Genomic DNA, 11,863 nt, shown 5'->3' with positions numbered 1-11,863 from the left:
GTGCCAAAAGCTTCTCTGTTATAGTAGCGAGCACTTTTATTGTTTCAGTCTCTGAACACACCTGGCTCCCATCATTTAAAACACATTATGGGTGGCACAGTGGTGCAGTGGTTACCACTGTTGTCTCTCTTTATGTGGAGCTTACATGTTCTGTGCCTGTGTTGGTTCTCTCTGGATTCTTCCCACAGTCCAAAGACAAGCAAGTAGGTCTCTCTGTGTTATCTTTGTGATAGACTGGCAAGCTGTCCGCCTCTCTCCCCATAAAAGCTGAGACAGACTCCAGCTCCCACACAAGCCTGACTTGGATTAGCGAAAAAAAAAAAAAAGGCTGGACATTAAATACTAAATCAGCTTATTTTTTATATTATTTCTGTTTAATATAAGACCCCAAACAACAAGAAGTCAATTAAAGCCTTTAAGCACAATATTATTTTACAACACAAAGTAATAGTGCATCTTTACAGGTGAGACAGTCAATGATAATCATTGTGGTGGAGTTTGAGTGCACCGTTATCTGCCACGTGATGATGTTTTAATTGTGGTTCCTTTGTGACCGGAGCACTCGTCACGTCTGCTCAAGCTTGATTCCTCTTTTTCTTCCTGAAAAGGAAACATGAGAATTCAACCTCCTGTCGTGTTATTTTCACAACTACAGCAACTAAAACATAACGAGGCAAAGACCAGACCTTCAGCAAAGCCTGCAGAAGATCCCAAGAAGGCAACAGACAGACTGCTTCTCCCAGAAACGCGATGAGGATTTGAAACACATCAGACCAGTATCCCATTGCAAGCATGAGGACGAGCAAGGCTCCCAGCCGCATAACTACAGAGTGTAGGAGGGCCGCTGTGCCTGTCTGCCGATGCTCATCCTCTGCAAGTACAGACAGAAAAGTTACACAATGATCCCAAAAAGCCTTGGCTTTGTGCTTACTGATTTTATAGGCTGTGTTTTTGCCATCAATTCTAAGTTTTTAATTCATATATGTTGCTTTTTACATTTATAGGGCTTCATTTCATCGCTTATGGTCTACTTTTATTTTTTAAATCCATATAATATTATTTAAATCTATTTAAATATTTTTATTATTACTTAACACTGCGTGGGTACTTTCCTCTCTGAGGATTAATTAAGTTCCACTCTCAGCAGCACTGACCATCACCTTGAATATACACGAGCAACATAATGTAACAGAGCGTCAGCAGAGTCCAGAACTTCATAGCATCCTTCTGGGACAGGAAGTGGTCATAAATCGTAGCGGTGGAAGCAACACTTGCTACAGCAAAAGCCAAGACAACCGCTCTTTGCAGTGAAGCCAGTATGGTGTGTCCGGAGGTTAGAAGAGTGATGCACTTCCCACAGTACTGTTTAGTGCTGTGCAGCGGGTAGAGTCTGGCCACATGCATCCACAGACTGTGGCTCAAGCTTGCCAGTTTCCAGCTGAGAGCAGCTGCCAGAAATAAGCTGAGGGAGCTGTGTGGAGCCCCCTGTTGGAGGAAGATCAGAGTGCCAGTGAGGCTACAACCCAGGGAGAACTGGCTCTGGATTAGGATCATGTCTAGACCTCTGCCACTGGCATCCTGCGTTAAGAGACGTGGATTAGAAATGTGTAATGAAAGAACACTCTAAAGCAGATACATAAAAGCATAAAACAATGCATAAATATAGCTGCAGTATTTGTTAAGGAGGAGCTCACCAGTCCAGCTGACGCCCAGGTAGAAACAGCCCTGAGGGAAAACTCCAGCACTATCAGGGAGAAAACCCTCGAGCCCATCAGAGAGAGGAGGACAGTCAGAATCCAGAACTGGAGGGATGATCTCCAGTTCCCTCTCAGAGACGTGCCCAGTGAGGATGACCTGGGTTTGCTTCCATTTCCAGAGTCAGAATCACTGTGTGCAGACAAAATAGAATAACTCCAACGCTCTTGAAAATCAAGCTATGCTTTCCCTTTTTCCTCTCAAAGGGTGAACTCACTTGGAATTTTGAACAAAATTGTAGACTCTCAGCAGGTTGTACAGCACTGATATTCCACATGCACCTACGAGCCCTTTAAAAAAACACAACCAAAAATAAGCCAGTAAAGAGGAGACATGACATTGAAAAGTGCTGAGAATTTAACCATAATCAGAGAAAACTTGTTATCAGACCTTGAAGAAAGCAATCAAATGGTTTTGAATCAAAAGGTGTCCATCCAGTGGTTCCCAGGATCAAGGGGAGAAACATCTTTATGGTGTTCTTGTAACGTTTCAGCAATAACACTCAAAGTGGTGCTACAAATTAGTGACTTTGCCCTTATTTCTTCGAGCTGATCAGGTTTTAGTAAGCTCCATCCACCCAAAGGTACAAAGGTGAAACGTGATATGGCTACAGCTTTTAGTCAAATCAATTCTTGATGAAAGGGGTTTCAAATCCTCTCAAGAAGAAACCTTTAACCCCAGTCAATTAAATCATTTCAAAGAAACAGAAAACACCACAGATTACAATGGTTTTAAAGCAGTGTATTCAAAAGATTCACCACCTATCCAGAGAACAAAAACAAACCAGACAGGTTTCTTACAAAAAATCTTTATTAGGACTATTCATTGCTTTTAAAGTTTTAAGTACCAGTAGGTTAAATTTCTGCACATAAAAAATTGAAATTACAAATGTCATTCTTGGCTTTAGTTACATAAGTTCAAGTCAGTGAATTTAAAAAAAGAAAATCCCATCAGGTTGTTTTTTTTTAAATACAACAGACAAGGCATCTAGACAGTGTAATAAACATGGCAAACAATTGTTTGCTTTAATGATGATGACTTGTTCTTCAAGTTGACCACATTCACACACTGATGAGTTAACAAGCAAATTCCTGCGAGACTTAAGCTTGAGGTATAAAAAAAACCCTAATCAAAAAATGTATACACTCGAGACATATTTTTAGAGAAAGATGTCTTCCAGTATGTGCCTAACATGCCAGTCTTGATTAAGTGCTTCAAGTGTTCATTTTCTGTGCTAGATGGGAGAGAAAAGCTTGCACTTAAAGTGTAAATAGTTTGACATTTTGTTCATGTTTCTTTCTGGAAAAGAGTAAGATCAGATGTTTGATATGGCACCCAGTGTCCGTTGGTTAAATATAAAGCCACAGCCAGCAGGCATGTGCTTAGCTTAGCATAAAGACTAAAAATGAAAGGCAACAGCTAGCTTGTCAGAGCTACCAGCAGCTATCAGTACCTCTAAAGTTTACCAGCATTTTATATCTGTGTGTTTAATAAAAACTGTTGAAACAACAGTTTGTTATTTTATATGCAATTATTATGCTTCTAAGGAGTTACCATTAACTATTTTATTAACTTTGCCCAGAGCTAAACTAGCTGTTTTTATGCTAAGATAAGTTAACCAGATGCTAGCTTCATATTAACCATAAAAACGTCCATGAACCATCTCATTTCACTCTCGGAAAGAAAAGTAAATAAGTTTACTTCCCAAAATGTCACACAGTTGCTTTAAATTCAGTGCTTCATTAACTGAGAGAGCACTCTAACAGCTGTAGCAGAGCCCAGTTGTGCTTTCAGTGTGCAAGTATGGGTGCTTCAGCTCTACTTATCCTTCACTGCTTGTTGCCTCATCAGATCCCAGAACAGCATGCTTAGCACCGTGTGCGGGGCCAGTCGCAGGAACACGGGGCCCATGCCTTTATACAAACCCAGCAGGCCCTCCGCTCTGCACACCTTCAGCATGCAGTCTGAAAATCCATGATACAGACGACCCTACAAAACAGATGTAAAAAACACAGCAAGTCTTTCGTGAACTGAAATAAGCTGAGTTCCTTTATAGTCACTCTACACAACACAATAAGATTCAAAGGCAGTTTCTCCTTAAATACATACCTAATATGAGAAAAAGATGAAATAATATATCTATAAAAATATATAAATTAGATGATAAAGGTCAATACAAATATATAATATAGATGAAATGATTTCATATTGCTTTTTTTAATGACGGTATGCTTTTTTTTTTAGATTGTGAAACTAATGAAAATGAGGACAACTGTGTTGAAGACAGACTCACCTTACGCAACTCATCCACCGGCTGGTTGTAGAGCCGAGTACTAATGACATCAAATGGTGTCATGGTAATGGCCACAGCAACTCCACTGACTGCAGCTGCCATCAAGACTGCGAGCCAGCTGTTTGGACTGAACCACTGAAAGGACACAAAGAAAGATGATCCGACTTTCAACGCATGGCAGCAGCTTGGTCACATATGACATAAAACCTTCGGCTCTTTAGATAACATTACCTGAGAATGTGACACCCATTCCTTAGCTGAGGTGAAGGTTGCCAGCTGGGCAGCTGATCCCACCATGACTCTAGGCACAGCCCCATTCACACCCCTCCAAAGACCAATTAAACCTTCTTTTCGATAGATGGTAACAAAGGCATCAGACACTCCCTGAAATAGAAGAAAACAAAGGCACTGGTGAGTAGAGGCTACAGATAATAACACTCAAAACCAGGTAACACTTTATAACACGGCTTGCAACTAAGGGTGTAATTCCCCTGTAATTAAATGGGATTTAAATTGCATTTAATTGCATTTACCTACAAATATTCAAAGGTAGGTACACTAGAATAAGAGGGTAACAAGTCAGGTTTTTACAGGAAAAAAAGAAATAATTATTCTGTAAGTTTATTCTTTATTTAAAATCTCTTTTTGTCACGGTTCTGGGTCTTTCTGACCCAGCTTTTTGAGTTCTTGTGTTTTTTCTTGGTCCTTTGTTGTACTGTCTTTGTTATTTCCCTAGGTTTCAGTTATGGTTATCATGAGTTTAGTTCTTAAGTTTAGTAATATGGCTTCACTGTGTTCCATGATGTCTACTGTGCCTTTCTGTACCATGTTTCAGGTTCCAATGTTCTGTCTCCCCAGTCCCTGTTAAGTTTACATGTCTGGAGTTCAGTCAGTGTGTTTCCTGTTTTACTTTGAAGGTCCGTGTCTCATGTCAGTGTTTCTAGTTTTGCTTCCCTTGTCTCGTCCAGCCTGATTACTCCCAGCTGTGCTCTCCTTCTGTGTCTCATTCCCTCGTTATCCCTCAGTGTATTTAAGCCCTGTGTTTCGCTTTGTCAGTGGTGTAGTCTCCCTCATGGCTGTGTGGCCATGTCCCTTAGTTAGCCATGTCCCTTAGTTAGCCATGTCCCTTAGTTAGCCATGTCCCTTAGTTAGCCATGTCCCTTAGTTAGCCATGTCCCTTAGTTAGCCATGTCCCTTAGTTAGCCATGTCCCTTAGTTAGCCATGTCCCTTAGTTAGCCATGTCCCAGTTTAGTTTTTGTGACATTCTGCAATAAAGCAGCTTTTTGAGTTTAATTCCTGTGTGGTAAGTTTTGCGTTTGGGTCCTTCTCCTGCCTGCACACAGCCAAAACATGACACTTTTACTAAAATTTGTGAACAAGAATTTGCGAAAATGAATACCTTAGTAAAAGTATTTGTCTAAAGCCAGAAATAAAGGTAATAATATTCAGGCAAAACATTCAGGCAGCCTGAAGTAACTTCATGCAACCCATTTAAATTTGCCTTGAATACATTAAGTCAGACCATCACTTTCTGTTTTTGTTAATTCTGCAGCTGATTTCAGGAGGAATTAGCTGCACATTTGAACATACACATGTATGTATGGAGCTGTATTTATTAACCTTTGATAATGCATTCATTTTGGCACTGTTTTTGATACGCTTTTCAGTTGGAGCCTGATCAATCCTGGCATTGCCAACTTAGAATACAGGACATGCCACTGATAGCTGAACCTGGCCATTCAGTATATTCAGGTGACCTCATTCTTTGGGCACATATCACTGGTGTAGACTTGACCAGCTGAAGCATCTGCAGATTATAACACTGCCCCTGCAGGTTCTTGCAGCAGGCCCTGAGCAGGCATGATGGGTGCATCACTTCATCTGCCTCTCTTCTTACGTTGATGGAGACATCACTGGGGAAGAGGATAAATCTGGACTATTTAGACCACACGATCTGTTTCTATTGTTCCTGCCTTTTTTCCCCTGAGAGCACTCTTAGCACTTTTAATTTTAATTTTTATGTTTATTTAAGCATTGTCTGACAGTATGTTTGCACAAAATACCGCAGCAATTTCCTAATGTTGTAAACCTGCTCAACATTTGGCAATAAAACCCTTTCTGATTCTGATAAGCCTTAAAAAGATTCAGTGATTTGTTTTTAGTCCACCGAGTTTGCTTCACATCATGTGTGTTTGCAAATGTACTTTCAGTGTTAGACATATCCATGACTTGTGCTGATGACTTTTTTTATGATCTGATTTTACCAGATGTTTAAAGGATCTCCAATCACGATCACTTTTTTCCAACCACATTTCTTCCTTTTTTGATGATTCATCACTATCCTCCCAGGTCCTTTCAGCCCCTTTACAGCCTGAACCAGGAAATAACTGCCTGAAATTGCATGGTTTTTTTTTTCTTTTTCTTTTTTGAAAATTGAGTGTTTAATGAACCTTCTGAATAATAATAAAAAAATTAATATCAATTAGCATATTTTAGTTTTAATTTGCTAGCTCTGGCATTTCGGACAGCTTTTATCCAGGTTTTGGTAGTTTCAGTAATCACCTTAGTTGTCTTTGCTTGATGAAGGCAAATAATTTAACCCATCTTTTCCACAACCACATGATGCGTCTTCTGATATGGTTGTTTGAGAAATGAGAAGCAGCTCACTACATCAGTTAGGTTTAAATAACCTGTATCCAGCTTAGCCATATTAATTATTGCAGTAAATATCCAGTGGAAGGCTCTTATTGGTTTGCTTAAGTAAATATAGGTGGAGCCTTTTTCTTTTGGCCGGGCAGATTATATGATCTGATGGTTAAAGGGCAGACACGTACTGTTTAAACACCATGCGTCTGCAGTTTTACTGTGCTTCTCTATAATTTAACTTATACTTTTAGTTTTATACTCTCACCACACTGCATTTTAGAGAAAAATATTAAATACATGTCAAATACAAGTTGTATCCATTTTTTGTTGAAAACACAGGTACATAATGTTATTGATACGCAGTGCTTATAATGACCATTTTCTCCTCAGGTGCCAACAATTAACGTTTTCATTATCAGCTTTCTATCTTGGTATGTCATATTAATGGGAGTGTTATGGGCTTCAAATTTTAATTACCAAATGAACACCTGATAAAAAAAAAAAAGCACAATTATTATACTATAGCACATAGTTTACACCATCCTGGCCAGTTATTGTACTTTAATACACCTGTACTGACATCTTTAAACATTGAAACAGCTGGTAAGATATTCTTGTGTTTTATGTGAAATGTGTCCGTCTTACCAGGTGGTTATGCTGGTGACCTACTGCAATGGCTGCCACAGTCTGAGCCTGCAGATGGGTTTTCACCTATGAAGAAAACACAGCAAGCACGTTTTAAAATGCATTCAGGCTTATGGTTAGTGTTCAGCAGCGAGTTTCACTTAATGCTTTGCTGAAACAGAGTTCAAAGTGCACAGAGCACCAGACTTGTCACCAAGTCATTTGTTAGAATGAGTTGTGTGAGGATACCCGATAACCCTGCTAATATTCACAGGAAGGAGTTACACAACGTGCAGATCGTCAGGAGCTGGTCAAATACAGGATTCGGTGATTCATTCGCACTTTCCTTGAAAAGGAAGTTTTTTTTTCTTCTTGTGAAATCATGATACATTTCATGTAAAACAAAAACGCCTAAATAAAAAAGGAGAAGAAGCTTCATCGTTTCCTTCTTGATATCAGATATGGTGTCAGTAAAATAACCTTTACTGCCTGCCGGCAGCACACAGAAGGACCCACAACATACTGTATAGGTTTGGCAGCAGCAGGCGGAAAGAAAAACATTCAGGATATATTTAGTGACCGTGATATAAATACGTCATCAGACAGTATCGTCTTTCCATGACCGTCCAGAAAGCTTAAATGGACTTGGATGTATTGACTGGCAGCTGAGGCAGAAAAACAACAAAAAGAGTGGTACAGTTGTAGAAATGCAGAGGACATAAATCGAGTGATGGTGAAGTTTGACACTGGTGTGAAAGTGATGTTTTTTGGAGAGCATGTAGACAGACTGCTAAGAAAATGCACACTCTGATTTAAACTGGAGATCATACTGCGTTTTGAAGACTTTCTAAATGACCTAGATCTATGATCTATGAACATCTATGTGATCAAGCAAACACTGGGCAAAAACAGCTTGAAGACCTTTGAGGTGTCTTTGAAAATGGTCTGGGGTCTCTTTCTTTGCCCTTCAGTTCAAATGCAGACAGCTGGGTCTGTATTTTAGTTTTTCTTTTCTTTCAAGTTCATTTCATTTTACTGTCCTTTCATTAAGCCACTGAAATTTATTTTCCCCTCTTTAACTTTCCATTTAGTCAAGTTAGTCTGAAAGCGTTGCTGGTCTCTCACTAACCAGATTCCACCACATGATTTCAGGGGAATTTCCAAAGTTAGTCTTTTTGGAACACAATTCCCTAGTTGTATAATTAATCTGCTGCAGACGTTCAGGAAGGAAACAAAGGGTGGAGGGTGGGGGCAGATTTTATACTGGAAATACTGGAAAAACAATTCTTTGGAAGAATTTCACATCATTTCAAATGCAAGCTCCTAGAATTTTCTTCGAATAAACAATTTTTACAGCAACTGAAAATTGCTCCAATATAGACTTACTAGCCACTTCAAGTACACCTTGCTACTACTGGGCTGCAAACCTGTTTTGCCTTCTGAAGTGTCTTCATTCTTGCTTCTTGCACTGCAGGAAGCAGGCATAAGAACATGTCTACAATGTGGTCATAAAGGGATGGACAAGAGAAGCAACAACATGCAGGCAGGCTGTGGTGTTTAAATGATGCCCCGTTGGTATATCCTCCACACTGTTACATCACCACCAGGTAGAATGAATCCACGCTTTCGTGTTGTTTGCATTAAATTCTGACCCTACCATCTGAACATTGCAGCAGAAATGCAGTCTCAAAGACAAGGCAATGTTTTTTCAGTCTTCTGTGATTCAGTTTTGATAAACTTGTGTGAATTGTATCCCCAGAGATGCTCTTGTGCATATTTTGGGTTTAAAAGGTGGTTATTTGAGCTATTGTTGCCTTCCTTTCAGCTGAAACCGGTCTCCATTTTCACACAGAGAACTACAGCTCACTGGATATTTCTTTTTCAGACCATTCATTTTAAAGTCAAAAGATGGCTATGTGGGAAAATCCCAACAGATCAGCAGTACTCAGACCAGCTCGTCTGACACCAATAACAACATTCAAAGTCATGTAAATCACTTTTCTTCCCAATGCTGAGGATCAGTTTGAACTTCACTCGGTCATCTGAACCACATCTACACCTACAGACCATGATGTATTTGAATGTTGAATGTGACTATTCCTTTAATGTATAAATATCCTGTTGCGTAATTAGGAAGTGAGCACAAAGGATGGGAGTTCACTTTTGTCTCTTCTTTTTTAAATCTATGGGCAAGTAGATGGTAAATATTTGTCTCTCTCCCTCTCTCCCCATATATGTAATTTAAAATTATTACATACATTTGCAATGTATGTGATTCTGTTCGTTTTTTGTTTGTTTTGTTTTTGTGCTAATAATGAATAAGAACTGTTGAATATCAAAAAAAGAGAGAAATATCCTGTTGTAACATATTACTCGTGTTTATGGAAAATCCTTTGTGTTACACTGTGATACAAGTTTAGAAGTGTGTTGATGTTTTTTTGCTGCGGATCACAGTTTAACAATGAGTGACCTAGTTAGTTCCTGAGAGTTTGTCATCCAGGCCACACATCTAGTGGGAGATCTAATGCTTCTGTTACTTCTGCTTTAACGTGATTAGAACACACTGTTTTCAGTCACTTTGAATAAAAAGACCTTTCTGGAAAAAATATCAGAGGACTGAATAAACAGGATTTAAGAAAGTGCCACACATGAAGCAAACATGATTGTTTCTTCTCTTAATTCTCTCATATTTGGCGTCAGATGCCCAGACCACCTCAGCATTGGATAGATGGATTTGGCCTTTTCTTTTCATATGTTGAGACTGTACAGATTTGTCTTAAAAAATCATTAATGCAAAAGATCCTAAAAAGTCAATTCATTTACATTAATACATATTGTAATGGGGATGCTCACAGGTAGACACTTCATTTGAATTAAAAGAGTCACAAAAAAAACGTAACCAAAACAAAGCAGATATTTTAAATTAATTTTAATGATGCACAAAAGCCAAATCAGTGGCAGACCACTAAAGGAGTTTATCTCTATGGAGCTTCATGTTTTATTGAGATACCTTCCTCTGGAAACAATGACTATAGAAGAAACTATAAAAAGGAGAAACTTTAATAAACTTACCAGATAGGCAGGAGAAGCTATGAAGGCACCCAGAGCTCCAGCACCTGCCCCTGACAGCAGACTCCCCCCATGGAAAGAAGTGATCCCCAGAGCTTCACAGTAGGAGTACGAGCCCAGCCTCACACCGTTCATCACACCCTGGTAGATGAGCCCAGCTGAGAGCCCCTTCTGCAGGCCCCGTAGCCCATCCGTGCGGCCCACCACCCAGAGCGCCTGCAAGACCCCGCGGTAGTGTCTCTGGTAGGATCCCCGAGCACAAAGCTCCCCCTGTAGCTGCAGACGGGTTTTCACCACCTCCAGAGGATTGGTGAACACACAGGCTGCGCAGCAGGCAAGAGCGCCCAGGGCGAAGTCTAGTGGAGGCCAGACTGCAGGAGGCGGCGGCAAGGGGCCAAAGACCCCACAGGGGACCGTCAACACGGTGGGTGAAATCCTCTGGGAAGGCTGTGGAGCAAACACAGACTCTTCCGGCGAAGTGTTCAGCAGCTGAGTGCTACTCATCGCTGAGAAGTGATCTTCACAGTTTGCCTTAACAGTACTCATGATGGCTTTCCTCCCCTTGCCTCAGTGTGATAGGAGCAGGGAAAGTACTTGGTAGAGTACAGTAAAGTCAAAGACAGAAGCTACCGACTCCTGCGATTACTCATTTAGCATCTGCTTTACACGTTCGTCCTGTGACTCGCAGGCTCACAGTGTCCTCCTGGACTCACTTTCATTAACTTTCTTCACTGTCATTCTGTTCTAATGAGGCACCATCTGCAAGAGATCATGCAAACATTTTAAGCAAGCTTCAGGTATGACACCCAAATCCAGCCTTGCAAGTCAGGAGAGTGACTCTCCTTTTTTTCCAGGAAAGAAAAAGCTGTCAGATATATTTAGGTTCCTCCTTGCAGGACAAACATTGTAAAAGCCTCTCTCTTGTTCTTTGACTCTGGGAGCTTTCGGCACACTGAAGTTCATTCATTCAATACTACAACTGACCCAGAAACAGATTTAAGAGTAAACACACCAGATAATCTGACATTCATAAAACATACAAGCACACAAAAATGCTCAGAACAAGTATCAGAGACAGCCACGTGGAAATATAAAACTTTTCTGAGAGTCTTTTTCTGTGGTTATAAAAATCTTAGTTGATAATGACACTCACAGTTTTCATTGATCCCGTGCAGTTCCATTCTCCCTCTCTGCTCCATTCTTGTAAACATGTGTCTCAGCACATTCATTGTCACAGTCCCCTCCTTCTGATTCTGGTCAGAGCCAATAACGTTTCAGGCCTTTGTGCCACCTCACCATTTCCCTGAGTGCGCATGAATGGGTTGGCTGTGCTGTGAAACTGCCCCTGCTCTGGTCCTATAGGAGCTCTCTGGGTAAAAGGTTATTGTTGGTCAGAGAGAGGGAGAGCTGAAGCGTCTGAGGCCCGGGAGAGCAAATGCTGTGTGTGAGCTATCAAAACAAGGTTAAGCTGCTAA

The 11,863-nt window shown here is 40.3% G+C and overlaps 2 protein-coding genes across 2 annotated transcripts; both read right to left on the bottom strand.

The window, feature by feature from the left end:
• Positions 1 to 376: 376 nt before the first annotated feature.
• LOC147330689 (transmembrane protein 82-like) lies at positions 377 to 2,418 on the bottom strand. The gene is made up of 6 exons (XM_086292427.1): positions 2,146 to 2,418; positions 1,973 to 2,045; positions 1,695 to 1,887; positions 1,155 to 1,578; positions 687 to 871; positions 377 to 600 (listed from the first exon to the last, which is right to left on the bottom strand). The coding sequence occupies exons 1-6, from the start codon at positions 2,219 to 2,221 to the stop codon at positions 511 to 513; spliced, it is 1,041 nt and encodes a 346-aa protein (XP_086148553.1). The 5' UTR covers positions 2,222 to 2,418; the 3' UTR covers positions 377 to 510.
• A 147-nt stretch (positions 2,419 to 2,565) lies between these two features.
• Positions 2,566 to 11,628, bottom strand: slc25a34 (solute carrier family 25 member 34). The gene is made up of 6 exons (XM_086292425.1): positions 11,542 to 11,628; positions 10,392 to 11,147; positions 7,341 to 7,406; positions 4,280 to 4,432; positions 4,049 to 4,183; positions 2,566 to 3,744 (listed from the first exon to the last, which is right to left on the bottom strand). Exons 2-6 carry the CDS (start codon positions 10,932 to 10,934, stop codon positions 3,574 to 3,576), a joined length of 1,068 nt encoding a protein of 355 aa, XP_086148551.1. The 5' UTR covers positions 10,935 to 11,147; positions 11,542 to 11,628; the 3' UTR covers positions 2,566 to 3,573.
• Between the last annotated feature and the right edge of the window lie 235 nt (positions 11,629 to 11,863).

The sequence above is a fragment of the Aulonocara sp. 'chitande type north' Nkhata Bay genome, linkage group LG5 (assembly GCF_057382095.1).
Source record: "Aulonocara sp. 'chitande type north' Nkhata Bay isolate Kocher_YH1m ecotype deep benthic linkage group LG5, A_spYH_male_GT1.1, whole genome shotgun sequence".
Lineage (NCBI taxonomy): Eukaryota > Metazoa > Chordata > Actinopteri > Cichliformes > Cichlidae > Aulonocara > Aulonocara sp. 'chitande type north' Nkhata Bay.
This window is presented reverse-complemented; position numbering and strand designations above follow the sequence as displayed.